At 42.9% G+C, this 24796-nt stretch overlaps 2 protein-coding genes across 4 annotated transcripts in view; one reads left to right on the top strand and one right to left on the bottom strand.

Moving 5' to 3' along the window:
- Positions 957-23669, bottom strand: WBP4 (WW domain binding protein 4). Of its 2 annotated transcripts, none has more exons than XM_021374993.1 (10): positions 23545-23669; positions 17057-17129; positions 15518-15580; positions 15303-15426; positions 14290-14502; positions 13353-13408; positions 10781-10847; positions 8808-8965; positions 7574-7806; positions 957-5438 (listed from the first exon to the last, which is right to left on the bottom strand). In XM_021374993.1, coding segments are annotated over exons 1-10 (1197 nt in total). In that variant the 5' UTR covers positions 23547-23669; the 3' UTR covers positions 957-5230. The 2 variants fall into 2 exon arrangements, with proteins under 2 accessions (XP_021230668.1, XP_021230675.1); XM_021375000.1 differs by having other exon boundaries at positions 7574-7803.
- The window catches only part of ELF1 (E74 like ETS transcription factor 1), an 88760-nt gene continuing 87607 nt past the window's right edge, over positions 23644-24796 (top strand). Inside the window, exon 1 of one of the 2 annotated variants that reach the window (XM_021374842.1) lies at positions 23644-23773. The gene's annotated coding sequence lies outside the window, so the exon portion shown is untranslated. Of the gene's footprint in view, positions 23890-24796 lie in introns of both variants that reach the window. The other variant, XM_021374860.1, reaches the window with a different exon arrangement.

Raw genomic sequence — 24796 nt, 5'->3', positions numbered from 1 at the left:
CCCATCCAGCCTGGCCTTAAGTGCCTCCAGGGATGGAGAAAAAGAAAAGCGTAAGGCGTTGTGATCTTGGGAAGATGGATTCTTACCTATGTATGTGTAAGTAGACCAGCACTGGTATCTTATCTTGATTACTTTCAGTGAATCATCATTGGAATGCGGAAGGGAATGTCACAGAGATCCTGGCCCTGCAGATGGGTGTATTCCCATGATGCAGCGAGCAGCCCGTTATCATTTAGTTAGAAGAAGAGATGTTGTTAGCAATAAAACATATTTCATATTCTGGCAGAATGGGTTGCCCCAAGATCACCTGCTTTCACGCTAGCTGCTTAGTGTCGCCCAATGGCTCTTTTTAACTTTTTGTAAAAGAAAATAATAACAAGCTGCCAAACGATCGCATTGACAGGAAGACTTTTTTATCAGGAAAAGTGTTGAATAATTTATGCACGTCTCCCACCGCTCTGAAGTGCATATCTTTAATTCTCCATTGCTTCCCATTCTTGAGAACAGCTACAAAGGCTCCTGAGTAACAGTGCATTACGTAACTGTCAGGAAGTTTATGTACTTAGATACAGTCTGAATGAGTAAAGCCATTGCCAGCAACTGCACCAGCAACCCCAAGGTCTGTTTCCTCTACACAGTCTTCCAGTCACTCTGCCCCAAGCCTGTAGCGTTGCCTGGGGCTGTTGCAGCCGAAGTGCAGGACCCGGCACTTGGTCTTGTTGAACCTCATCCCATTGGCTTCAGCCCAGAGATCCAGCCTGTCCAGATTCCTCTGTAGGGCCTTGCTACCCTCAGGCAGATCGACACTTCCTGCCAGCTTGGTGTCGTCTGCAAACTTACTGAGGGTGCTCTCAATGCCCTCATCCAGGTCATCAATAAGATACTGACCAGGACAAGCCCCAGTACCAATAAATTTTAGGTTGTCCTAAGACACCTTAAATACGTGAGCAACAGCATTTCAGGTCATTCCAATAAAGGCTTTATTTGGTATTTCTGTATAAACTCCACTTCAATAACTTGTAGTATTTTGTCATTGCAACAGAGAATTTGTTACAGAGAACAGCTGCTTGGCTTTGTAGATGACACAGAAGAAAATGAGGGCTTTGAACGTCTCCATGTCCCACACTGCACCTTCCGTAAAACAAGCGATGAAAATCCCAAGTCATATCCCAAAGCTGGATTGGTTGGTGCAGTGATGACTCACGTGGTCAAGCAGCAGGGAGAATGTGAGACGACTTGAGAGGTGGACACAAGAGAGATGGCACAGAGGTGCCTGACAGAGCAGGAGCAAAGTGCTGCAGCAGCAACTGAAGGGATACGGACAGCTCGGAAGCAACAGGCGCAAGGATGGAAGGGCTGCAAGCTCCGTATGAGGAGTGGAATGAATTCTGTCTCAGGAAAACAAATACTTGAGAAAATCAAAGAGCATGGAGCCGGCCCAAGGCTTCAGTAGGGCTGGGGACAGGGGGAGGTGTTTACTGGCAATGCGGCACAGCGGTGACACGTAGATTTGCATATATCGGAATACTGGAGGAAGACAGTTTGAGGAAGACACCAATAATTTAGAAAGGTACTAAAAAGGGGTGGCACAACTCAAATCAAGGACGCCAAGTGGCTTAAAATCAATTTTTTACTCCTTTTCTGAGATGCCAAAATATGCACCGGAAGAACATTATTTTCAGGGGGAAAAGGGAGAGAGCCATTTATAAATGCACAGGCAGTGAATTTAACTCAGACCCACACCATGACCAACCCTCCCATCTTCTCAAGCTGAGCACTGCGTTTGCATGGCGCTGCGGCACAGGTTTTGTCTACAAGGGTCAATCAACCACAAAGGTTTACTAAATTGGGAAAATCTGGACTTCCATTGACACGTTCCTGGGTGGAGGGTTAAAATGTAGCTTCTAGGCACAAGGGTAATTTCATAGCTTGGGCTGGACTGAACAGGTGGTCTCTGCACAGCTCCTGCCATGCTGAATTCCACGCCAAACACAATAATCTTTTAGTAGATGCAACGTGCTTGCTTCTAAAAGCACTGTCAGCTTTGGGCAGGCCCAGGCCCTGCTGTAACACACCCAGCAAAGATGGGCTGCAAAGCTCCACCTGCACGCAGACAGGTGACAGGTAATGCAAGAAAGAGAAAAATACAGCGCAGTGCGCTGACTTGCCCACGTTCACACATCAGAGATTGCAGTGAATCCCCTTCACCCCTTTCTCTTCGCCTACCTTCCCCACAGCGCTAGCGGTGCCTATGGCAGCCGTGAAGCCAAGGCGCAGCCCTAGCTGAAGGGATGGGCAGAACAAGCAGGCAGGCAGACAAACGTGCTGCGTGATAGGAAAGGGATTAGTCAGAAAACAAAACGCTCTCCTTCTGAAACAGTGAGAGCAGCATTCTTTTGTCAGAAGCCAGTGCAGCCCAGGGGAGGATTAGCAGATGAGGAGTGTAACTTTGATAATGCCTATAGGATTCCTATGGCAAATTCCAAAGGCAGAGGATTTTGCAGGGAGATAGCAGAGAAGGGAGAGATATCTCTGCAGAGCAGATGACTTGGAACACCATTGTCTGCCGCGATTCTTACACAAGACAGCAGTTTTGTATACAAGTGAAAGCATTTGGTTTAGAGACTCAACGAGGTTATCAGAAGCACAGTGCAAAGCCAAACAGGGTCTGTAAGCACCACCTCTGTTTCAGCTGGTTGTCAGTACGCTTGGGGACGTACCACGGGCTCTCTTCAAACTGAATTTCAGAGGTAGCAGGGAGGGGAACATCTGTGAAATGCTGGCATCAGAAGTCACATCAGCGAAGGCAGGGATATGCTGTCACATCCAACTTGATGAGTGACAAACAAAGAAGACACTGAATCCTTTTTCCTCATGCAAACACTCCCTTTGGCTTATTGATGAAACGCTGTACCTTAGGAAGACCTTTGGTTTGCATTGCTGCTGACAGCAGCTCAAGGAAACAAGTTTTTCAACATCTGCTTAAGGAATGTAGCTACAGGTATGGCAAATCACTGCCTATGACCACTTCAACACGACAAAACGTTTCAGAGAACAGATGCTAACATTCTGGGAACCTCACTAAAAAAGGAAAGAAGCCTTCTTTGGAGGACTGAAGCCTAAAAAGAACACTAATAAGAAAATAATTTAATATACTTCAGGCTTGGAGTAACACAAATACTGCAGGGCAAAGGAAAGAGCACAGAATGAGTACAGCAGGAAAAAATCTCATAAGAAAAAAATGTTCATACAAAGGCAAAGCCTGATCAGCTGCTACCTCAGTAACTGGCAGCGGCAGAGGAGCAGAAAGAGCCCCTTGTAGTGGTCAGTCACAGGGCACCTGCAGCAGACAGCACGATGCGATCATGCGGAAGGCAAATGTGGTTGAGGGATGTATCAGGAATTGTTCACAATACACTACAGAAGTACTGGTGGCATCACATGTGGCCTTGACCTGCCAGCACTATGCAGCTGAGGCAGGAGGAAAGGAGAAAGGAGATTTCTGCTCTAGCCTTTCCTGTGGAGTAGAAGTCCATATTCCTGCATCTACGACAGCGAGAGCAGCCAGCAGTCATCCTGCATCTCCAAGTGAAAATGCAGAGCTGGACATGAGAGAAAATATTTGGATTTCTCAAAACAAACATCAGAAGAACTACAACCCTGACAAAGAAGCCAAAGAAACCCATAGGATTAAGTTAAATACTTCTCTTCTACACACACAGCAAACATCACAAAATACAAAACAAGTAAAAGAAAGCACCTCGGCTTCCTTTGCAATATATGATAGATCAGAATCCCACTCCTGTGTCAGCTGGTCTGACAGGTGAGCTCATTTTCTCAAGGAAATCAAGTTCAGCACTTATCAACTGTAGTTTGCTGTAGCCGGACATCGCCGACTGCCTTAACTCTGAGGCACCCCTGAGCAAAATGCTGTGAGCTTTAGAAATGGACACATATATTTGAATGGTTGTACTATCAGAAGCTTTGTGGCTCACCGTTCGGTAGCCAGGGAAGCAGGATGTACTGCTGTCTTCTCACACAGCCAATGAATCTTGATAATGCTAATGATAGCCTATTCCACCAGATTAAGAAATCTAACTTAGAATCCTTAAGAAAATGTTTAAGCATTTACATAGTCAACTGCTAATAAGCTGAGCAGCCAGCTAGGACGTTTCAGCCATCAGCCCTACGTATTAATCTTTTGTTTTCCTCTCCTATAGCACTCAGAATAATGAAGCTTCAATATGCTTAGCCCCTCTCATCTTAGCTAACGCTCTCTGCGACTGCTCAGCGCGTTCCTCTTACCAAAAGAGAAAAATCATCAGCCTCAAAAAGGTTGCTGTAAGCTACAGCAGGGGTAAATCTTTGGAATATTTTTTTCATGACAATGTCAAGCCATTTTTTAATAGAGAAAGAGACAAAAAGGAAACAAGGCCAAAAAGAATGAAAAATTGATGTGTAAGAAGAAGAAAATTCAAGTAGAGGCAGCAAAGCAAAATACACCAGGATGAAAGCATAGAAAAAATTTACTCCTACAGAAGTGGTTCCAGAGCTGCTATTAAAGGATAAGATTCCTCAGATTTATATCTTCTGCAGAGCTCTAATAAATGCATCATGCACGTTCACAAATGCTTTGTTTTAGAAGGCCGTTTGAAAGGAGGGGCACCGATGTGACTAACTCCCCTACAAACAGCTTTCAGCTGATCTGCTTGAAATGCTGGAACTCACCGCCTACTCTTCAGCAAGTGCTTAGCCAAAGGTTAGGAAGCACAGTATTTTAATTCATCAGCTGGGAAACTGCTCCACATAAATAACGCTGAGGGATGATTTTACTCTCTAGACCATGCCATTGATCCAGTTCCTGTGTAAAAATAAAAGGTCTGCATTATTTTCCCCAGATTAAGCATTACTACATTGTCCTGTACTTAGAAAAGGAGTAAAAAAACCCGACACAATGTATTTAAAACAGCATACATGGAGCAAACTGAACGTAGATGGCATGGTTAAAATAAAAAATACATCTATTTACAATATTGCATAATTAATATAACACAAACTTCCATTCCAAAAGCAGTCACATCAAAATAAAAAAATATTACAACTCACGTCTGTTTTAATAATAGCTATAAATCCTTAACTTCTATCCAACATTTTCTTTATAAAAGCCTGTTTAAAATATTATTAAACTTCTGATTCTCTCCAGCTTAAACAGAATCTAAAATGTCAAGTATTACTGATCGTCTAGTCTTTGTCTTAAGTTTCTGGATTTTCCATTTTCAAATTTCCTCTTTTTAAATGTTGGCACCCCTTCTGTCAGGTCTCCAAGGGAGGTCACTGTCTTCTCCTTAAATATCACCGTGGCATCTTCCGGAGCCTCTAGCACCGGCGGCGGTATATTGTCACTCTCTGTACTGGGAAGCTCCAGGTCCACTTTTTCACTGCGAGGAGAGAGGGAAACATAAGAGGGTTAATCTACATGGAGAAGAGAACGTGGTGTGCTACAGACAGTAACATCTATATTTAATTATCAAAGCAGCTTTGAGCTAGAGGCGAAGTCTTCCAGCCAAGATGATCATCATTACAGGGATCGAGAAAAATGTTCGTTCTTCCTTCTATGTGAACTGGCACACAAAAAAAGACCTCTGTTCTACAATGCTTATAGCGTGCCCCGAGCACTCACCACGCAAACAGTCCCGTAAAAGACAGCAGGCTTGCATGTGTGTAAAGTTAAGAACGTTGAAAGACAGTGGCTAGTAAGTAATTAGCAATGGTTCAATGCCAAAATGCTAAAGCTGGGAGAAGCAGCTTCAGAGGACAGGATCACAGCTCAAAATCAAAGACGTCGTCTAAAAATTAGCCATCAGTTTTAGGGAGTCAATGGCGAATGCTGAGTTCTAGAGGAATAACCCGAGGCACGAATATAAAATGGAGAACAGCTGAATGGTTGGCAAACAATGACCCAGATCACAGGTCTGTCACAGTAACAGCAGCACGCACTCTTACGGGACGCGTTGTACTCCTGGCCAGTCCACACAACACATCTTTGAGCACTGCTGAGTGCTAGCCCAGTGTCAGCTCCTATATTAACCAGTTCTGGGTTTTGTGCTTCAAAGCTCAGCTCCAGCACACAAACAAGAGCCGCGGGAATGACTTCAAGTCACGAAAAGTGTGACTGCTGCTTTATCCCTAAGATGTCACACTTTTCATGACATATTAAGTGAACTGATCAAGCAACATTCTAATCTCCTAGGAATCATATTTGTGCTTAATTTATTCAAACAGTGACAAAACACTATGTGCTGAATGATTTAGAACTAAAATGCTGAATGATTTAGAACTAAATGCTGTGAGAATGAAGGGAAAGATGGATTTCCTTCTCCCAAAACTAATTTTTCTGAACTGCTAGAGGGCACCATAACAGACAGTGTGCTTAAGAAGAAACTGAGCAACCTCAGCCATCACGCAATAAAAAACAGAGCAAAAAACACAAACAAGCAAAAATCCCTGATCAGATGCATGTCATGAAAACATCTGCAGTGAATCAGCTGGGCATGAGAAAGAGACATCATCCAGATTTAATGCTGGTTCTACTAGATTACACGTTTTGTCTTCCATCTCCTGATTTAAATTATTACAGAAACTGTTTAAGAATATTGAGCACTTATCCATAATGACAGCAGAAAAGAGTCTGAGGGGACTTAGCCTTTCTTTCTTCTTTTTTTTTTTTTTTTTGCTCAACTTTATTGGGAAATTAGGGAGCAAGAAAAACAACAGCTCAAACAGAAGTTTTCCAGTACAGTGCTGGGTGAAAGTAAAACAAAAAATTGCTGTTATAAAGGGTTGTGTTCTTCAAGTGAACAATGAGAGTCAGCAGAGCACCCAGAATTAAGAAATAATTTGCTGCCTGTATAGGCAACTCGGCCAAGATTCTGGCTTAGGCAGAACTTGCTTGGAATCTTAATAAAATCATACTCCTGTCAGCAACTAGTGATTCCACAGGGAAAGAATTCAAAGCAATACTAACAAAGGATGATCAAGATCAGGTTGCTGCTGGCCCTAGAAGATTGAGATAGCTCTTGAACTCCAGGCAGAGTTAGCCTGACTGACTCATCATTCATCAGAAAGAAACAGAATCTAGGCTGGAAGCCTCTAGGAGCCCCTCAGAAAACTGCCTATGTGGTTCCAAGGCTGGAAGCAATTGAAAAAAAACAGTTACAAGAGCTGAACCAGATTGTTGAAGGAAACGATGATAAGGAACATAAGCTCAGTGTAACTACATTTAAATCGTTGTTACTCAGCCTCTGAGAAAAATGATGGATGACAATTATCCTCTAAATCACTTCACTTTACTTTGCACTTGTGGAGGACTTCTACACTGAAAACAAAATGCCACTGCTATCCTCCACGGAGAGCTATTACTTAAAGTAATCACCAAGGAAAGAATTGCACCTGGGTTATGTTCCCAATTGCTGCTGTGCTAATTGTGCCAGAAGTCAGAAAAAAAACATTCAGCTCTTGAAAAGATTCTGGAAGCAAAACCTTATGAAAATTACTACGGTAAAAGGATACTTACCCTGGTTCTTCTTCTTCTTCTCCTTCAGTTTTAATTGCTTTCCATTTTCCATAAGTGTCGCTCTTAGATTCATCACTGGAGGCTTCTTTGGAAGCCAATGCAATCTTCTCTTTATCCACAGCTTCCTCCTGCCACTTGACTTCCTGCCACTTCACTTCCCGCCATTTCCCATAAGGGCTTAGCTTTTTAGCTTTGGGAGATTTCTCTGATTCTTCATCATTTTCTCCTTTCTTCTAAAGAGGAAAAAAACCCACCTTAAGCAAAAATGCCTAAATAAAAACATAATGTAGCTTTATTTTACACCTTATATTTATTATCTACTATTCGTCATTTTCAACCAAGAGTAATTTCAAACAATAGTCTCTTTACATTTTTCTGCTTGTGCTTTCATCTCATATATAGTTGAAAAAACCCTTAGATATTACAAAAAAGCTGCAAAATCTCATCTGTTGTGGCTGAAATTAACAAGGGGTGGACAACGCCAACTTACTTTAAAACAAAATTTGGCGTGTTAAAATCAAGTGGCAAGAAAATCACATGAAACTTTCCATGTGGGCACATACACACTTCACAGCTAACACGTGGTAGTGGTTTGTAACGATGCACAGTGATACGTAAATATGTATTTTAGAATTAACACTTGTCTATTAATACATTTGATATTTAAATCATCTCTGTTCGTTCTGAACTACCAGTTTCAGAAAACCATCTGACCCAACCAGAGCCATAATCACACCCTTTATCTGAAGTTTTCAATCTGAAGACAAAAACAGAATTGATAAAAAATACATACCTGTCAAAATATATAATTTTTTTCTGAATTAATGCAGAAATTACAACCAGTCAAAGGCATTCCCTCAAAGTCTCTTCATAGTCATCTTTACCAGTGGAGGTTGGAAGTCAGCCTGACACTGAAATCCACATCATTTTTTGGATTGTTTCACAGAGATGACAGCTTCCTTTCTCAGAGCACATCACATTTCTTTCAGAATTCTACTTGAGGTTGGCTGAAGGATGCCAATCTCATGCTCTGTATCCTGGAACAGTGCCACTAACATGCCAAACAACTGAATAAATGTTCATTTCATTATTCAATAAACTGAGAACTTCTGCTTTCAGCCACAACATTTAACCTCATCACAACAAGTATAGCATATCACAAAGATAAAGTCATCTTATGCAAGAAAATGAATATTATTTGTAAAATAAATCTAAAGAGAGAATAAATATTTACCTTTAAATTTGTTCCCGGACTTTGTCCTTCACTTTCACTGCCTTCCTGTTCGGAGTCTGATTCAGATGCTCTGGAATCTGCTTCTTTGGAATGCTTGCCACGCTGACTGTTCTCATTTGAAGATGAAACAAAACCATCAGGTTTCTCCCATGTGGACACTGCCCAAGATATTTGAATAATCACATTATGTACGTGTCTAATTCGGCCTACTATTGTTTTGATGGCATCACCTTTCAGAAGCAGTGTTGCCTTATGCAAAATATACAGCAAATAATTTGGCACAAGGTTTCTGCCTTTGTTCACTTCATTTTTCCCAGCAAAGATACTGTCATAACAGCTGAATTCACTGTCAGTAAAGCTCGTTGTAATCAGCGCTTAAGAAAAATATCGCATGTAGCGAACTGCGGCCTACAAGACTCTGGTCCTAAGACAGGACAGACCACCTTGAGAGGTGCCTATCCACTGATGACAAAGAAAGGATAAGGGAAGGAACGCCCCTTATCCCCTCTGCATCTTGTCTCAGTAAGATTTTGTCTTTAATAGAACTGCTGTCAAGCAAACAAAAACATGAGTCTGAAAAGACACGAATCTGTCGAATATATCTGACCTCATTTTCAATCAGAAGTATTCAAGTAAATATACTGAGAAGAAATATTTAAATAAAAGTGGACTCAGTGGTCTTAAAGCTGTTTTTAGTAACAATGAGGTAAAAGCAATAACAACTTTCTCTATATAATTCTATATAAGCTCTCAAATGCAACAGAACTGCTAGTTATCCAATTATTTCATCTATTTCCAAAGAAATTACCAGCTGAAAACAGCTCTTAACAGTTTCTACGCGTGTGCTGAGAAGGAAAGGTGTAAGAAACTGGCAACGAGTAGCTTTTGACTAGCCAAAAAGTCTCCTAAAGGTATTCCTGTCATTTTGCTTTATACCAATAATCGAGAAAGTTCACTTTCTTTGGTGTCACATCAAGTCAGCGGCTCAAGGTGCAGCCTCCCAAAGCATGTCTCAGGAGCTCAGCCTAGAGACGCTGGATTGCTAAGTTACATGCCCGAGATGAGACACCACAGATATTCTCCTTGGTTAAAAGTCTGTCTTTTCTTTAAAGGATAGGATTAGCGTTAACAGAACTGACGAGCAATCTTCAAGTCAAAATTTTTACCAAATACAATCACGTTCTTCAGAAATGTCATGTGTCCGTGAAGACCTTAAAAACCGTTACAACCAAAAGGATAAAAATATATCTGACCTTAGAAGGCAATGTTTAAAAATAACCAGCAACTCACCTTCCTTTCAGAAAAGCAAGCCGCCAACCATTCGAAAAGGGAGGTGGCATGCTGAAAAACTGAAAGCATGTTTCTTTTTGCTATTCTTGGCATCATTAGGAATTCTGCTTCATACCCAACAGCAGAAGGAAAACTCATAGCTGGCGTAAAATCACTTGCTCTCCAGAGAGGCACCACTGACCTTATATGATTTGAACACATTCAGAAAACAGATGCCTGTTCTGGGGGAGCTATCACAAAGTTCCCTATGCAGGGAGAAAGAAAAATGGGGAGAAGAAGTAGGGGCTCTGATTCTGGTCTCTAATATCAGTCCTATGTCAATGACAGGAAAAGACCAGGAGATTCTAATTCTGCCCTACTACCTGTCAAAATAAAATCCTGCCCCTTCTGGGTTGCCAAGCTAAAACTTCAATATAAGTGTAGAATGAAGTAGCCGTATTTTAGAGCTGTAAGGTGAAGATCGGAAAAAAAACCAACTACAAAGCACAAATGCACACAAACTGGCAATACAGGTATAAAGCCAACACAAAGTTAAGCAACAAGTATATTTCAACTGAGTAACAGCTCAAAAAAATGTGAAACACAACAATGGCCTTAAAACACAGCTATCTGCAAAGTAAAATGTTGCTCTGAAAAGTCTCTCTTCTGAAACAGAGATTAACTGGAAACCAAGCACGCCTCACCTCCCGTCTGTGTGTTGTAATAGTAGGTATGACCATCTTCACTGACACCTTCTACCCACACTGCTCCCTGAGAAAAAGTTAAAGGAGTTGATTAGAAAAAAGACTTTTAAGGATCAACAAAAGCATCACTTCTAAGACTTTGCCCCTTGAGTATTTTTTGTTCGAGAATACATCTTCACCAAAAATAATCGAAGAATTAAACTTTGCAGGAATGTACCCAAATGAATTTGTGTGATTTGGAAAAGCAGCAGTTTCAACAAAGCATTGATTTTTCCCCCGATCACTAAATGCACGTGAAACGCGGCAGAAGTTGCTGCTCATTTGTCTTTGGGATGAGTAATGAAAATAGAGATGCTTTGCAGAACAGATAATCACGCATTATACACATCTTAAGATATACACGTCCCTAAGAAGTTGATTTCATGAACAGAAGTAACACATACAACTTTCACTGCTCCTCAAATACTAATACTACTCATTTCCATCTACTGGGTTGGATTTCTATGCAGCTTCATCATATGTTATTTTTGTTATTTAGATCCTGAGCATTTTAGAGCTTATTTCTTTGAGGTTTTCAGCAGGTATTTGACACTGGGCACACTAAGCATCCTACTACATATTTATGTAGTTGTACATAGTTATGTAGCTGTCAAGCACGACATCACTGTAAGAGGTAGCCTTCAATGTGCCTTTCACTGCTCAGTTCTCTGCACCTCTTGTGAAGCCTGAGGGGCAAGCTAACCTGCTGTAAAACAAGGAGGAACTGTGATTCCCACTTGCACAGCGTACTGCAAGCATGCCCTTGAATTTGTGGGAAATGTGAGTCCTTGTTAAGAGATCTGGAATGTTCCCAATATCTTCAGCTCAGACTAAATAAAGGAGCAATTAAATGCTTGCTTTTAGCAGTAGCTGAGCTAACTAAAGACACCACAAAGTCACAGGTCGGGGTGAGGGAGGAATGGCAAAACACGGCCATGTGGCTTAAGAGATATCCGAGGGTGAGGGTGTGTATTTGTGATAGAGCTGAGATGAGCTAACTTCAAATTGTTGCCAAGAAGGTAGCTCCTTCTCTCCTCCATCTGGGCTTCCTGAAGCAGCATTGCTCTGAAAACCCAGAAGGCTGATTCATGGAATCAAGCCTATGAAGCACTAACCGAAACTCTGATGTCCTCACTCCTCGAATGAGTTCACTGTCAGGACAAATACAAACCAGGGACCATACAAGATCAGTCACAGGACCTCTGTCTGTGGAAGGCTACAGTAAGACTGGCTTAAAAACACTGCAAAGCTATGACTTGACAGAAAAGCTAAAGAACTGCTTAACAAGTTGTGCAAAACTGCAGGGGGAAGGAATCGGAAAGCCTGAGTTGCATGTGTTGGGAACATGAAGTATGCTGCCTCTTGGTAATAAACACTGGCTGAAAAAAGCTGGCATTTCTGAAATAAAGCCCTGCTTTAACAAGAGATGGAATAAAGACAAGGGAATTGACATGGACATTTTGTAAATTGATGCCATTGCCTACAAATATAAACAATTATAAATATTTTCTACTCTGCCTTTAAGTACTCTAGTCTCAAGCAAAGGCTACTTTCTGAGATACGAGACATGCTGACAGAAAGTTAAGCACTCTGAAAAAGCCAGGCTTTTTTTGCTCTCCAACGGAATATTCTACATTATTAGCAAGCAATACTGACTTTAAATCACACTGTACCTATAACATCTATATTGAAAACGTGGAAAACTTAACATAGCTCCGTAGGGGTGTTGTAAAAATACGTGTTTGTAATGTTATGAAGCACTAAACTCCTGCAGTGATAAATATCAGGGGAAAGTCCATTGATTATAGACTTTCTGTTTTTAGACCTTTCAGCAAATTTGCCTGTCCCTTAAATAAGGAAGACAGTAAAATGATAAAAGGTTGCTTCTACATAGGTTCCGTGGCTCTAAGAAACTTACAAAAAAGATGAATTATCACATAACCGTATCCTAAAGCGAGCATAAAAAAGGCATTTATTTTTCTTTAACTACTAAACATCGCAATCTCAATGTTTTCTAAGCACTGCTTAGGGGTCATTATGAACCAGAACACAAAGAGACAAATGTGCTCCTTCAGAGACATAAAAAGCAGCTATTTCTCACTGAGCAGTAGTCAAAAAGTTTCTTTTCTTTTTTTAATAAGTGTTGAAACATTTCTACATCACTGTGGTGCAAAAGAAATGCATGAGCTGCAGTTCAGGTCTGAAGTCTCTTTGATGCTTATATTCCACCCTACTGTAAAAGGAGAAGCATAAGAAGCTGAAGGGAATTTGTTCCGTTTTCAAAAAGCTTTCAGCTTTATGGACTAAAGAATTAGAACAGTGTATTCTGTAAGAACCACTATCACTTCTCCTCCCCTGATAAAACAATCAGCCAAATGATCTATCTGTAGAAGAAACATATGTCACAAATGATCCTATACATTCAAACGACGTTATGTTTTCCCAAGTTTACAAAGAGCGGACAATTGTTCAGCTCGTTTCTGGTAAGAGCTTGCCAGGACAAAGAAGAGTATGAAGAGCAAGGTTTGATTACCGTTAGCGAATTTTTAGAGTTGCCTTGGAATCCTTTCGGTTTCTCCCACTGTGATTCTTAAAAAACAAAAACATATTTCACCAATCATTCATGGTTCATGTTTAGAAAGAAAACAGACCTAAAAGTTATGACACGGGTATGTGCACACATACAAAAGCGCAGTATAGATATATCCTGACACATTATCCTTTATCAAACTGCAGTATGAACTATAAAGCAAAGTGTCTTAATTACAGTTGGCTTTACGAGGATTAATCAGACTCTGTTAAACACAGATTGATACGCAGACACTGAGAGCTTGGTTAAACAAAAAAAAAGTACCACAGGGCAGAAGAAATTAAACATACAAGATTTTTACCTTTTGGAAGTTACCTTGTAGAAGGAAAGACTAAGGTAAACAATAATGTCCTTCCTAAATTTATAAGCAGCAGTTTGTGATGTTCTCATCAATCACATACACACACACACACATTGCTTTTACACTCTAATGGAGATCATAACACATTGCTCCTCAACTGTTGTTGGTCAGTTAGGCAAATGTGGAAGGAAATAATCAGGCAACAATTCATAACTGCCCTTATTAACTTGGGCAAAATTGATACCGAGGTAATTGCCCGATTAATTTCACATTCCTGGTAAGAAAGTATATTTAGAAAGAGCATAGTGATCTTTTGCATATTTTAACTTTTGAGAGTCTAAAAATTTCCAGAAACAGTGGAACTACTGCATTATCTCATTACTAACTTATTAACAAAACGCAAGTACAGTCTGATGTTCTCAATGCCTAAGTCTTGAATATTAAATATCCAAACTACATCTACTTGTTCAGATTTTAATAATCAGCTTACTACTGAGATGGCAGAAGGGTAAACGCAGGTAGTGTGTACTCATTTGTATGCAGTAAGTTTATCTGCCTTTGCTCCTCACTGTTTTTTACCTCCTGTTTTTGTATTGTAGTAGTAAGTGTAGCCTTCAGGAGAAAGTCCTTGCACCCACTCCTTTGATTCAGTTTTTGGTGACTCTGAGTTGCCCTCAGGTGTCTTTTTCTTCTTTTCCTTCTTTTCCTTCTTTTCTTTCTTTTCTTTCTTCACTTTGCCTTCTGCTGTGTTACTCTGCGTTTTATTCTGTGTTGAACTGGGACCTACATCATCTTAAAGAAGATAATATCCAGTTAAAAAACAAAAGTAATAATCTGAGTTTAAATTCTAGTCTCTTAACAGCATCTGCAAATAGGAAACTTTGTTTCACATATCAGTATTACACTCCTTGTAGCTAAACTGCAAAGACTACATTCAAAGAATCCTTCATTTTAGCAATACTACACTGTTACAAGAAAGCCCCAGTATCCAAAGACAAGTAGAAACATGAAGAGAAGTACCACAAGGACCATGGGCTCTGACTAAAGCAAAATAAACCGCAGGAACTCTGAAAAGACAGCTTCTACAGAAGCCTTACAGCACAACTTGAAAAAAATTGTTATGTTCTCACATCAACTGAACAAAGGCACTTGCTGAACTGCAAGATGAGAAAGCGATTCTACTCTCTACCTGAGAGCAGTGGGAGTCCAAGCTCTCCTATTCAAAATGAACTTGTCTCCAAAGTGAAACATGAAATTAACTACAGGAAGCTGCACTGCTCCCTCCAAGTACCAGCTACAGAATATATATATATTTTGCTATCGCATTGTGTAAGTGTTCTACTCCAAATCAGATTGCTCCATGCACTCCATGACACCATAGCTAAAAACATTCTGTACAGAAACTTCTACTACTGGCAATTTGCAGGCTTTTTCTTTTCTATCTATCTTTCTTTCTTTTTTTTAATAAGCAAACACAGTTCTGGAGGCCTAGTCTCATATTGCTAAATCCTAATTTAAGAAAAAAAAAAAAGCATTCCTATTCAATATTCTTTCAATTCTGTCTTTAATCCTTTGGCAACTATATGAGCTACCTGGCTTAATTCCAAGCCTTTTCAAATCCTCTTGATACGCTTTCATTGCAGCCTCCTCCATTGCTGCAAATTCCTTTGACATGTTTTCTTCTTCTTTTGCTTTTTCCATGCTTTTCTTTCTAATCTAAAAGAAAACACAATAAGGATAAGTTTCAACAAGTCTGATAATGAAAGTGATTAAACACGTACTTGTGAAAATAAGACGTTTGAGTTACCTCGCTAATTCTTTTGGCCACATTTTCCTTATGATTCTTTCCTCTTTCATGAAAGTCTATGCTCTTAAGAAAACAAGAAAAAACAAGGAAAAAAAACCCAGGAAAAATTAATACATACAATTTTTTTTTAAAGTTACTTAATATTTAGACAGACAAAACTTAGTTGAACAATCATAACTGCAACGTGCTTTGAAAACATTTGCAGCAAAGTCTATAGCTAGAAAACATTTGCTCATAATCAATTGGGGAACATTTTGAAACTTTTAACACAGAAGTTTTGAGAAGCCAGTAAATCTCCGAAATGATATTATAAACTTTCATACCCTATATTTAGGAGATTTAAAACTTTAAAAATAATATTCGGCACAGGTATTAGAGACAATCTGGATTCTTCCCCTGTGCTATTCTTCTAAGTAGCATCCTTCGATTTTTTTTTTTACTCACTCTGTTGGCTTTCCTGCAAACTTTCCAAAACTATCTGGTTTATTTAGTATTACAAATATTAGCTATGGTCCTTAATTACAATATTCCAAATTGCACAAAGAGCCTGTGGTCTCCCAGTCCATACATCTGAGAGCTAACAGAAAAGCCAAAAATGGAGAGCTGGGTAGCTAAGGACAACAGGACAGTCTGCAAGACACAAAGCTGCCAGGAAAAAAAAAGCCATCAGAAACTGGAAGGAGTTCAGAAGCTCTGCAGGTGTGACAGGCTGACGCTCTCATGTGGTTTGAACATTTAAGGTGTTCAAAAGTTAGGTGCCTAAATCTGACCTAGCAATCTTGGAAGTTCTTTGCACAAAAAGATGCGCAGAGGATGCACATCGAGATGACAATTAATCTCATTTAAAGACAGGTTTATAGGTTACCCAAATCTTCCCCTTTATGCATGACTCTTGGCTGACAGTATAATAGAAACCTAAACCAATTAGCTCACATTTGTGCTTCTGAAGTACAGGTATGTATGTAACTGTAAACCAGATGAAGTTCAGCTCCAGAAGTACCTCTGGCATTGAATCGGGAGTGCAAAACTTATTTTTGAAGTGAGAAACCAATGGGTCTCATAGTCTGCAAAAGGTGTCTGCAAGTCAGCAACACCTTTCTGTAACCCAGTAACATTTCTGTGGGATGTGTGAAATGAAAGAAACTTCCTTTAAGCGCTTTGAGCACTGGCTGTACCAGGCCTGGCATCTACAAATAGCACATATGCCAGGTTTTGCCTTCTACTTGCATGCTAAGGAATGGGCATGGACAAAGTTTCAAGTCAGACCAGATGTTAAGTTACAAAAACTGAAGAAAAAGAAGGATCAGGTATGTCAGTTCTTATCCTGTAATGCCAAGTCAAAGAACACACACCATCTCGTGTTCGTGTATGTGCTTCTCACATATCATGATTTAAGTATCACAGTTACGTATTAGAAAGGGATTTTTATACAACACTTTTCACGCATCAATAAATTACTATAAGAAGGGATTTTAATAGCCTGTAGTAGAAATCCCTGCTATTTCAGAATCACTGGTATAGTACAGCAGGTGATCGTACAGGTCTGTTGTCCGCTATCCAGCACTTGCAATAATCGCAGAACTTCTTTGGCTGAGATTTCCAGTAATCGGCCCTGGGGAGAAGGAGGAAAAGAAAAAAAATGACATGCAATCTGAAACAATAATCAAAGCCACAGGTTATTGTACATACAACCTCAGAAGCTAAACTTAGACATCGTCTCTGGGTTGCAGAGCACTAGGAGATGCTTCTTATTGTTGTGCTTTTTTCAAAAAACAATGGCAAGCAAGGACAGCTGTAATGACTGCAGTGCTTCAAAAGGCATGGCTCACTATAGAGATTTGCCCAACAGATCCTGCAATTCCTATTTTTTTTTTTTTTACAACAGAGATGATTCTGTAAGAAGCAGAAATGTAAGGCAACGTGGGCCAAAGATAAACAAGCAATAAGCAAGCCCTTATTAAACACAGGACTGTCAGAAATATACAGCTCATGTTATTTTTCATTACAAAGGCATACAAAAAAAAGACTTTCTAAGGCTGAAACTTGGACTTAACGTCAAATTCCATTTTGGATACAGCCAGCAGTGAGCTTAGTAACATGAAAGTAGTACTGGACTAATGCGAGGAATCCAAGAACAGATCCTGACCTGTGCGGTCACAGACAAAACAGCAAGTGGTTTGGGTGTTTCAGTGTAACAACGTGAGTATTTCTGAATGTGCAATTTAGATAAGAAGTTGCCCATGTGTGAGAAAACAGGCAGAAAATTCTTCAGAGCTCAAAGCTACTATGTAAAAGTATTTAACAGCAAAAGAAACAGCTCCCCCAATGACGAGATAAGGGCTGCTTCTTCATTATTTCCAGTTACAAGTGTGATGAATGCACTCTACAAATACGTACCAACCTGTAAGTAACAGGGCGTTAGCAAGATGCAGCTTTTCAAGCAATTTTCTGAAAAGCTTGAAAGCAGCTGGGCTTCCTCCAGTTCAAACACAAATCTGCTCATCCCTACCTGGTATGCTTTAAACCTGGGATATTACTTAGTTGCACATTTAATTAGAAGGCTTTTGAGACTCATATTCCAAAACCTACTGAGGCCAAAGCCTGGGAAATCTAACACTGGTTGACAGCCAGCTGGGTGGGGAGAAGTTCAGAGCTCAGAAATACACCTTATGTCCCCTTTCTTTATTGGAGCCGTAGCTCCTGAGCTGTCCCTAAACCCTTTGACATCATCTATGATGAATTTCCAGCTAAAAGCCACATCAATTTTCTTAAGGCATACGTCCAATTCTAACAGAAAGCACACAAACAGTAAAATAACCTCACTACATTCTTCAGAGGTGCAAGAACATCTGTGGATTTCCATCTTTAAACTAATGGGACTTGTGTTTTGTCTTCAGAAGAACTCAGTGTAAGTAATACTAAGGCTGTGCAGCTGCATTCACCAAAAGTCAAGATGTGAGAGTGACAGGATGCATTTTCATAGCTCATTTTTCCACAGTTTTCTTTCTTGAACACCACTAGTCATCACACCTGTCACAAAACACGCTAGCTACGCATACAGTAATCACACTGGAAAACCTGAGGGCACACCTGGGGCTTAAATACAAAAATTGAGGCCTTGGCAATACCAGGTTTTTGTCTTCCATCTCCTGTTGCTTTTGCTAAAGACTGGAGCTAGCTCAGTCGTGGTAAACACAAGACTGTGCAGTAGACCTGATATCCTGGGAACCTTAAATCCTGCTAACAGAGTTAGCTGTGTAAATTACAGTTCCGATTCTGCAATTTAGGAGTATTGTGAGTTTTATAACGCTGAGATTTGCCACTTCAGTTCATACCACTCAAAAAAGAAAAAAGCTCATCTGATGTTATTCAGTGCTGGAGCCTGCAAGGCACCAGCAGCGCTGCACTGAGGAAACCAGAGGTGGGGGTTGAAGAGGAGCTGCAACTGCAGAGATCTCACTTCAGCGGGAACCTGCAAGTGCTTCACAGGCTCTGTTCATGAGCCTGAAAGTTAATAAAGCATGATGATAGTGTTCAAGTATGTGATTTTTTCTAAAAAAATCAAATACAGACATGTGAATAGATGCAGTTAAAGTGGTACAAAAGTCTTTTATACTTGAGCTCTGTGCTGTGTGGCCTCACCTCCAGAACTGCGTGCAGCTTTGGGCACCACAACATCAGAAGAACAGAAAAACTATTTGAGAACATCCAAAGGAGGGATACAAAGATGGGGAAGGGTCTAGAGGGTAAGATGCATAAGAAGCAGCTGGAGCCCCTGGGTTTGCTCAGCCCACGGCAGAGGAGCTGAGGGGAGGCCTCATGGCGGCTGCAGCTCCTCACAGGGAGTGGAGGGGCAGTGCTGAACTCTGCTCTCTGGTAACAGCGACAGGGCCCGAGGGAACGGCATGGAGCTGTGTCAGGGGAGGGGAAAGTGGGGGTTAGGGAAAGGGTCTGCACCAGAGGGCGGTGGGCATGGAACAGGCCGCCCAGGGCTGTGGACATGGCCCTGAGATGCCAGAGTTGAAGGAGTGTTTGGACAGCACCCTCAGACAGAGGGTCTGATCATTGGGTGGTCCTGTGTGGAGCCAGGAGTTTGAGTTGATGATCCATGTCTCATGGGTTCCTTTCAACTCAGGATATTCTATGATTGTAAGGTAAGGATTGTAAGGTATGATTGTAAGATTCTGCTGTCTTCAGCATTACAGCAGGTACAGCCTGCCGAGTTGCAGCCACCTCTCTTCATTTCACTGAAACGAAGTGAAAGGACAGTCCAGAGTACATTAAGTTGAATGCATGAAAAGTCATGTTTTCAGGTCTGAGACATAAGCACACAAAGGGGAATGCAAGCAGCTCGGTGACACCAACCACAGGACATGTGCAAGTGTAACCGGGAAGCTCACACTTCCCAGAGAGGTCTGACAGAGGCTGCTGGGACCCAAAGCACCAGAGCTGGGCGCTGTGCTGCTGGGCCCACAGGGAATGGAGTGGAGCACATACAGAGTAGACCGGGTAAAACTTCTAGATGAACTGCTGCAAGCTTTCAGCCAGATTTGCATGTCTTGTACTAACAAGAAATATGAATCTCCTAAGGAATACTGGGCTTGTTTCAGCTCCTACTGGTCAAGCCAGCATGGGCAAAGTGTGCAAACACAGTTCAGAAGGCTAAAGAGGAGGAGAGCAGGAAGATGGAGTGAACATAACACTGTTTTCTAGAAACATCGATGAAATTATCCTGTCACAAACAGCTGTAGAGTGCGAATAGTCTCAATATTAAAAACATATTCAAATTTCTGAAATTCATTTAGGACTTCACGGGCAGTGAGAACACAGGGAAGAAGAAATACCAACTCCGCATTAACAGCACCTGCTGCATTCACTGCTTGCAGCTCCGCAACTTCAGGCATTTTCCTTGCTGTAGTTAACTTCCTGAGACATTAGACTCACAGAGCCTACGCTGAAATGATGGAGCCGTGCACTCCTACTGCGCTTGGGAGAACCCAAAGGGAACAGGCTCTGCTGACAACATTCAGACAGCAACCTGAGGAGGAACTCCAGCAGTGCTGGAGTGCAAGGCCCTGAGCTCTCAAGTCAAAGCTCCCTGTCAGTACATGAGTCTTCCAGCAATTCAGGAGTATCATTAATGTTTTCACAAATGCAGCAATTGGCCTTCTTTATATTAGGAAGCTTTAAGAAACACTAACAAATAAGCTATCTTCAGTTAAGAAAGTTTTGCCAAGCTTTATTTTGAGGTTGTGGTGGATGTTTTGGTTCCTACAACACGCTGGATACAAATTTAAAAAAGCAAGTAAAGGGGGGTGGGAGAGATAAGAAATAACTGTTTCAGGTGGTTCTCGGCACAAGAAAAAAAAGTAATTTGGCAATGCAAACAAAACCTGGAAGTATTTGCTTTGAATAGCTTTGTTGTAAAACACCAGACTTGAAACCTGGCAGGGGTGCAAGGAGTCTGTAACAGGGCTATATATGTCCAAATTATAAGCCTCTAGGGGGAAAAACATCACACACATGCTCAGCGGTCATCTTTGGTTTTAGGTAGATACAAACGCTGAAGATTTCACACATGGATAATATCTTCCAGCTTTCTACAGGCCGGAGCACAGAACACCCTATGAATGTGTCATCTTAAACACAGGTGTGTGAAGGGAGCAACACACAGATCCCAGTTCTTGACTATGCAAAGTGAATTCAGACTGGCTACTGCGGCTGCAAGCAATCACTCAACAGAATGTGGTATTCAGAAATACTAATACATTCTGTTGAGGAATACTTTTAAATACTGAGGAATATTTCTAAGGCAAAGTAATAGTTGTGTAATGGAACAAAGTAGAAAACAAAGAAAAAATGACTACATATTTCACAGCAGGCATTCCACACGGGAAGCCATCCCAGAAGAGCTAGGTCTAATCCAAATACCCCAGCCAATCTTTCTGTATTGGCTAGCTCTAAAAATGCAACATTAAAATTATCACAGAACCATGCCAAAACAGCAAAGTGCCTTCTTATACTGTGAACTAGCCCCCACAAGCCGTACTCCTAAAGAACTCTCACAGCAATTCCATTCATCCATGGGGCACTAATCCTACCCCTAAAGCTCTTCTTTGATACATATCCTTAACATCTATTAAAAATATATGTTTTTAAAAAGCTATTTAAAAATAAGCATTTAAGAAAATGGTATCTCTGATACACTTTTCTTGGTGGCCTTCTGCTATGCCACAGGATACACTCATATACATGGCAATGGGTGGGAATTTCATCTGCCTGACACAGGGTGGCTCTGTGAAGGCTACAGGTCTTCTGGCCTTCAAGTCAATTGCCTTCTGGCAATCCTACAGTAAATTCCAATTTACAAACTAACTGGCTGCCTCATTTTACTACTGTAATAGCCTCCACTAAACAACACACAGGTCATGAGCCTGCAACTAGGCAGAATCTGCACGAGCTGCTTGATCCAACTCTGTACTGGTGATGAAGCTTATTTGCACGTGTCTGCTTTGCCAGGTTGTTTTCTATGCTTACTTGAAAGGCAACACCATGAACAGCTGTAACAATATACAAGGATGCACAGGGGTATCAGAGCAGCAAGACCTGTGCATCTCAGAGCATCCATGGTAATCACCTCATCTAACAGCAGTTATCTAAAAAATGAGGTACCAAGGTACCTAAGTTCTCTCACACCAATGGATGGAGATGGGCACCATCCAAAGGGCCATTGTTCCCATTCCAAAACTGGCACGGCAGATGGAAACTGAATGGCATGGGTGTGTGTTTCTTCCTTGTCGTAGAATCATTAAGGTTGGAAAAGACCATCAAGATCATCTAGTCCAACCATCAGCTCACCCCCACCATGCCCACTGACCATGTCCCTCAGTGCCACTTTTACACAGTTCTTGAACACCTCCAGGGATGGTGACTCCACCACCTCCCTGGGCAGCCTGTTCCAATGCCTCACCACTCTTTCTGAGAAGAAACTTTTCCTAATATCCAACTCGAAAATACAGAGATCCTAAAGCAAACGGCCTTAGCGAACCTTCAGAAGGCAAATATCTGAGGTCAGAGATATCTACTGAGAGCAGAAGTCTGCTGCTGTGGATGGAGACAGACAGGGGCTGTGTCAGGGAGAATATGATAAGAATGAGAGAAAAAAAAATCAACATAAACTGGGTCAAGAAGCTGCTGAGGTATAATTTTAGCAACAGCTAAAATTAAGAGCACTGCAATGAGTCTGCAAGACAGGCTCACACAGCCTACCCATCAAACGCTTCTCCACAAAAAGATCTCAACTTCGTGATTTGCTTCAGATGTTTTTAAGCAGGAAAGCTGAGATATTACAAAAAATAACAGAGGGGAGCACATGTAACCCATACGAAAGTCTCACTTGATCAAGACTAAAGCCCGCATTTTGCTCCCACCTCCCAGAAGTAGTCGGGTATTAACCACAGACTCACAGAATGGTTTGGGTTGGAAAGGGCCTCAAAGCCCACCCAGTTCCAACCCCGTGCCGTGGGCACTGCCACCCACCAGCTCGGGCTGCCCACAGCCCCATCCAACCTAGCCTTGAGTGCCTCCAGGGACGGGTCAAATGCAGGTTTCTTAGTTATTTTAAAGGCTTCAAAGAAAGCAGCGATAGCAGCAAAGCGAAGACGCAGTGGCTCTCTTCGCGTGCCCCTCGCAGAATCAGAGGCACCGGGGGAGGCCGCACCCCCCCGCCAGCAGCAAGACGCCGACCTGCCCGGCGTGTCTGGCCAAGATAAGGCTCGGGACGAGCAGCGCGGATCAACAACCCAGAGGGAAGGAGGGGGCAAGGAGCAGTGACTAAAACAACCCTTTCGGTACGGCCGGGGCTCTCCGGCCGAGCTGCGGCCCGGCCCGGTCCGCTGTCACCTGCCCGTGCGCCCACTGCGCCCGGCCCCGCCTCCAGCTCCTCCAGCTCCCCCTGCCCAGCCGCCGGCCCGCGGCTCCCCCGCAGGGGCTGCGCGCTGCCCGCTACCCCGGGCCCCAGCACTCACATCGCCGCCGCGCCGCTGCCCTCCGCTCGCCGCCGGCGCCGCTGGAGCGGGGCGGAGCGGGACGGAGCGGGGCGTGGGGAGAGCGCGGCGACGGCGGCCGGCAGGGCTCAGTCCGCGTTCTCCTCCCCCGCCCGTTCCCACCTCCTCCCTCCGCCCGCTCCTTCTTCTCCGCCCCGAGAGCAGCGAGCGCTCTGCGGGGAGTCGCGCGCCGAGGGAGCCGCCGCCGCCGGTGAGTGCCGCCGCGCCCCGCACTCGGGGGGACGGGAGCCGCTGCCGCCACGAGGACGCGGGTTCGAGCCGCGCCGCCGCCGGCAGCGCTCTGCGCCGGGCTGAGGGAGACGGAAGGTGCGAGGGGAACGGGGCTGGGGAGGCGGTAGGGAGCCCCGCGCGCGCGGTGGGGAGCCCGTTGGCTGCCCCTGCCAACTTTCCGCGGAGTTGAGGGGCGAGGGCGGGTGAGGGCATGCGCCCCGGGAGCGGGGCGGGCTGCGCGCCGCCCTCTCCTCCTGCCGCCGGCGTCGGGCAGCGCCGGCTCCGTGTTGCCGCCGAGGCGGAGGCGCGCGCGGGACGGTTGGAGGCCGCGGCGCGTGCGTGTCCGTGAGGGAGAGGAAGGCGCCCGGGGCCGCTCCGTGAGAGGCAGCGGTCGCGCCTCGGCGCCCCAGAGAGGTGAACCGGGGTTCGAGTCCCGCTCGCGTCGCTTCGGTACCTACTTGTTGGGCGGCGAGTGCCCGCCTCGGCTGTTTGACTTCAGTAAAAGTCGTACCAGCGTTGTGTTCGAAACCCCGGTACAGCGTAATTTATTTCCCACTGCTACTACAAGCTGAAAAAAAAAAAATATATATATATATATACATATCTCAATTCATAGGCTGCAGCTGGCAACCCCTTTGCTAACATCACACCGAGGGTGTGGAGAAGCCTGTGGAGTGAGTCACGGATTGAAGAGGCCCTGTGCTCGGTTGTTGCGAGAACAGGGGGGTAATTCTCCGTGTGGGAATAAGAGAGGTGCCTAAATTCATGATGAGAAAAGATAACCCAGAGGTACTGAGCCCCCCCCCAGCCCCAGGTTGCTGTCGGGCTGTCTCCCAAGGAGGGGGAAGCAGCCTGGCTGGTTCCCCAAGGGGAGGGCCTGCGGTCGGGCTGTCATAGCGCCCTGCGGGAGTTATGCGTTTGTCAGCATTTCCATTCTGAGTGTAGTTTTTATGTAGTTTACAACTTGGTTATACAAATATGCACTGGGTTGAAGTTTGGTCAA

Source organism: Numida meleagris, chromosome 1 (genome assembly GCF_002078875.1).
Source record: "Numida meleagris isolate 19003 breed g44 Domestic line chromosome 1, NumMel1.0, whole genome shotgun sequence".
NCBI lineage: Eukaryota > Metazoa > Chordata > Aves > Galliformes > Numididae > Numida > Numida meleagris.
This window is presented reverse-complemented; position numbering and strand designations above follow the sequence as displayed.

Excerpts from the sequence above, each read along its gene's own strand:
- WBP4 (XM_021374993.1), bottom strand. Across the intron at positions 15,581-17,056 it reads GGATAGCGGACAACAGACCT|AGCATAGACTTTCATGAAAG; the intron begins GTACGATCACCT and ends TGTTTTCTTAAG. Across the intron at positions 15,427-15,517 it reads TGGCCAAAAGAATTAGCGAG|ATTAGAAAGAAAAGCATGGA; the intron begins GTAACTCAAACG and ends GTTTTCTTTTAG.